This window comes from Lolium rigidum, chromosome 2, assembly GCF_022539505.1.
Source record: "Lolium rigidum isolate FL_2022 chromosome 2, APGP_CSIRO_Lrig_0.1, whole genome shotgun sequence".
Lineage (NCBI taxonomy): Eukaryota > Viridiplantae > Streptophyta > Magnoliopsida > Poales > Poaceae > Lolium > Lolium rigidum.
In genome coordinates, this window is record NC_061509.1 from 79,129,613 (window position 1) to 79,134,144 (window position 4,532).

Sequence of the window (4,532 nt, forward strand, 5' to 3'; positions counted from 1 at the left end):
TTCTTTTGGAACGCATATTTGTCTTGTTTTTTCTAGAATCTTTTCCTGTATTTTATATGCAGACTAATTTGTGGATCTGGAATGCTCATGGTTGTATCCAATGCAAAAATGGTTGACATGTATGTGCTCCATCTTTTGGGTGATAATAAATAGCTATTGGTTTCCATTGCTTAAGTTTTACCAGTATGTAAATCGCCAGTATGCTATCAATTCATTTCATTTTGGGTGCTAACAGCCTTTCCATGCCAAAACTAATGCTAAAGCAACTTTTTTCACCTGAGATGATTCTGTCTCTTAGCGAGGCAGCAAGTGCTTGTTTTTTTGTTCTCTTGTTGCTTTTCATATACCAAAAGACGCATTCTGTCATTTCGTTATCGAATATACTTACCATGTTTCTTAACCATACTTCCTTTTACATTCTATATGCAGGTTGACCAGTTAGTTTGTTTGGTGTCCTGCTCTTTAAGTTGTGCCTTGAGGTTGGTTACTGAGGATACAATTCACTGGATCACAACAAGGTGCTACATCCTCCATATTGTTGGCGGGAAGTCATGCTGCTGGGACTTGTCACCTGAAAGTGATCAGGAGTTTGGACATCCATTTCCGACTCTTGTTATCATGGAGTGCAACAAAGATGAAGCTCTTAGAGCGAAAGCTCTGGCTGAGAGGAAAATGCTGGAGAAGGATTTTGTTGCTGCAAGGAAGATGATTAACAAGGCACAGCAACTTTACTCGGAGGTTGACAATGTCTTGCAGATGCTAACTGTCTGCGATGTTCACTGCGCTGCTGGAACCAAGGTTAATGGAGAGACTGACTGGTACGGAATACTTCAGCTACCAGTTTTCACGACTGATGACACGCTGATAAAGAAGCAGTACCGTAAGCTTGCCCTTCTGCTACATCCCGACAAGAACAAGTTTGCAGGTGCAGAGGCAGCATTCAAGTTAGTGGGGGAAGCAAACATGACGCTTACGGACATCTCCAAACGGTCTGCCTATGACATGAAAAGGAGAGGCTCAGTCAGAGTTTCTGCGGCAAGGCCATCCCCTTATCAGCAGGCAAGGAGAGCTGCTCCTGTTAGACCTGTGAATCTTCAGCAGCCCGCAAATCCTGCTGGGCCGGCAACATTTTGGACCATCTGTTCAAATTGTGGCATGAGATATCAGTACTACACTACATTGTTGAAGAAAGCTATCCGCTGTCAGTCTTGCATGAAGCCTTTTATTGCACATGATTTAAATAATCAACATGTTCCTCCTGTGGCAAATCAACAGCCTGCTGGAGTGAACAGAGGCGGAGGAGCACCTTCTGGGGTGAACAGAAGTGCAGGAGCACCACAGAATTTCCCAGGTCCACAGATAAATGTCCCAGGTCAGCAAGCTCGGAATTATGCCACTCAAGGGGTTCGTGCTAATTATGGATCTCGTAATGCAACTGCAAATACAAAGAGGGGGGGAGATGGTAATAGAGCTAGTGCTGCAGGTGAGCCAAAAGAGAATACAAGATTCGCTCGGACTTCGAAAGGTCCATCAACTTCAGGACTGAAAAGGAGCAGGAGATCCATGGTTGAATCGAGTGATTCGGAGAGCACCAGTGATAGTGATGAAGAGATCACTGTAAATGGCGCTGCTGCAAATAATGCAAACCCTAGTGAACACAGCCGCAGGTCAGTCAGGCAGAAGCAAGAAGTTAAGTATAAAGAAGAGAGTGATGATGAATATGCTGATGATGATGATGGTAATGACAACGATGCTGTCGATTCTTCCAGTTTCAGAAGGTTAAGGAAAGGTGGTATGTCTAATGGTGATGATCAAAGCAATGAAACCAAGATGAATGAAGATCGAACTGGACACAATGGTTCAGCAAATGGGCTTAATCATTCTGTCAGCAGCAATGGTCTGGACCCGAACCTTGATGCTTCAGATGAGGACAAATTTAGCTGTGTGGACCCTGAATTTTTTAACTTTGACCAACTTCGAGATGTAAGTCAGTTCAGAGCCAACCAGATCTGGGCTGTCTATGATAGTCAAGGCTGTATGCCAAGATTTTATGCTCGAATTAAAACGGTAAAAATGGCCCCGAAGTTTGTTGTACACTTCGTTTGGCTGGAATTTCAGCCCACAAATAAAGCAGAGAAGGCATGGTCTAATGGGGAACTGCCTGTTGCTTGTGGACATTTTAAGTATGGAGATTCAGGAACAACTAAAGAAACTAATATGTTCTCTCATACTATGTGCTGTGTGAAAAGCAAGACAGCAAGCACGTTTGAAATGTATCCTAGGAAAGGTGAAGTTTGGGCCCTTTTCAAGGGATGGGACATTGGTTGGACTTCTGATGCAGACAACCGCGCAGACTTTGAGTATGAAGTTGTTCAAGTTGTCTCTGATTTGACGGCAGGCACTGGCATTGTTGCCATGCCACTTGTAAAAATAAAAGGCTTCATTAGCTTATTTATGCAGTCTAAAGAGGCAACTCCGTACGTGATACCTCAGGATAACACACTGAGGTTTTCACATCTTGTCCCTCATCATATAATGTGTGGGACTGAAAGAGAAGGCATTCCAGATGGGGCTCTTGAACTTGATCCTGCAGCGCTTCCCCTTAACTTGGAAGAGGCTTTTGCTTCTGTTGTTCCGGAAATCAGTTCAGTAAAAGGCAAGGAGTTTGACACCAAATGTGCTGGGAAGGGATCCATGAGGGCTGGGGAGGCAGCAAAGGAAAAGAACATAGAGCATAGCATTCCACCTGCTGTAGAAGATACAGATGATGAGGAAGCTGATGATCTTGTCCAAGGAGAATTTCAGTGCCCTGATTCAGAATTCTATGAATTTTCAGAACTAAGACTGCTTCACAAGTTCGAACCTGGACAGGTTTGGGCTATCTACAGTGATGTGGATAAGTTCCCTAATTTCTATGCCTTGATCAAGAATGTTGATCCCAAGAATAATGTAGTAAAAGCGAGATGGCTTGATGTCTGTCCTCTGGGAGAGGAGGAGAAACGATTGGTAAAAGAAGATCGGACTGTCGGGTGTGGCACCTTTAAGGTTGCCGTTGGGCGAGATGGTAACATCACTTACACTGATACTGAGTCCTTTTCTCATCCTGTACTTGCTAGACCAACTAGTAGAAGAAACGAATATGAAATAATCCCCGGCTCTGGTGAGATTTGGGCCATTTACAAGAACTGGAGGGCTGGATGGACTGCACAAGACTTCAAAAATTGTGAGTATGAGTTGGTGGAGATCCTTGCCCACACTGATAAGTCCATACAAGTTCGGCTTTTAAGAAAGGTGGATGGTCACACAGCAGTATTTAGAAGAGATGATGCTGTGAAAACAATAAGCAAGGATGAGTACCCAAAGTTCTCTCACCAGGTTCCTTGCTTCCATCTGACAAATGAGAAGGGAGGCAAGCTTCGAGGCCATTTGGAGCTCGATCCTTATTCACTGCCAGACGCGTTTCTCTCTACCTAGTTGAATGCGAGATAGCCATTTGGAGCCTCTTAGGAGCCTTCCTGTGATGAATTTGGGAGAACAACGGTTCCATCAAAGTTGGGCAGTCCACATCTGGAACATTTTTTGCTGTCGGTTTTTGGCTGTTCCCAGTAACATCTATGAAGGTATACAACCTGTCAGGCAAATAGGTTCTTCTCGCAAGATGACTACCCCTCAGCGACCATTTGCAAGCTGGCCAATCTTTTGTAGCAGCTCTCTCTAGTCAGCTAGGAACTTAGCATTTCCTTGTATTAGTGTTCTGCAACTGTCACTCTTTGTTTGCTGCTAGCGTACTTGAAAATGTTGGGACCATGTAATTTAACTTGCGGGAGGCTAATGCGATGGGATCTCTGTAGTACCTTTGTTAGGGCCTTTTGGCTCATCCATGATGCCCGTTCATCAGTTCATGGGAATATGGGATGTAGTGTAGTTGGTATCCTGGAGATTTTGTTCCTGTCTTCTTTTTTCTCCGTGTTTATTGCTTTCCAGCCATGGTTTCTGTGCAGCGCAGAATCCATTGGGAAGGATGGTGCGATGCAGCAACGCTGTGTTGGTCATTGTTTTGTATGGTTGTATTCTTTCGTAGGTCCAGACAATAGATTCTGTTCCTCGGATTCTTCATGGTGCATGTCGCAGTAGTGGAGATTATTTCTTTTCCAGTCTGCTACATTTGCTCTCTATGTTGTGACTTTACTTTAGCGCACTCAAGGCTGGCTGACGATGAGTTGGTAATCGAGCAACGTGTGTTCCTTTTTTCCACACAATCTTGCCGGTTTGCTTTCCTGCTCAGATCACATCCTCCATTGGTGTACGGTTTGCTTTCCTGCTCAGATCATATCCTCCATCGGTGTACTGTGTTGCATAACTACTATATTAATCCTCAACAGGCTTGATTTTTCTCATAATTTTGACTTCTTTTTCAGATTAACAACAAGCTGACACGTGTGTTCATTGGTGGTTAATTCGTGCAGTGCTTTGCGTGTGTGCAGTTTTGGTGCTGTTTTGCAATTTTTGTTCACACCGGCTAGGTTGTTTTG

General features: G+C 44.0%; 1 protein-coding gene across 1 annotated transcript; it reads left to right on the forward strand.

Annotated features, from left to right (window-relative positions):
* Positions 1–434: 434 nt before the first annotated feature.
* Positions 435–3,850, forward strand: LOC124692002. Its single transcript, XM_047225301.1, has one exon. It carries the CDS (start codon positions 619–621, stop codon positions 3,472–3,474), a length of 2,856 nt encoding a protein of 951 aa, XP_047081257.1. The 5' UTR covers positions 435–618; the 3' UTR covers positions 3,475–3,850.
* Positions 3,851–4,532: the final 682 nt, after the last annotated feature.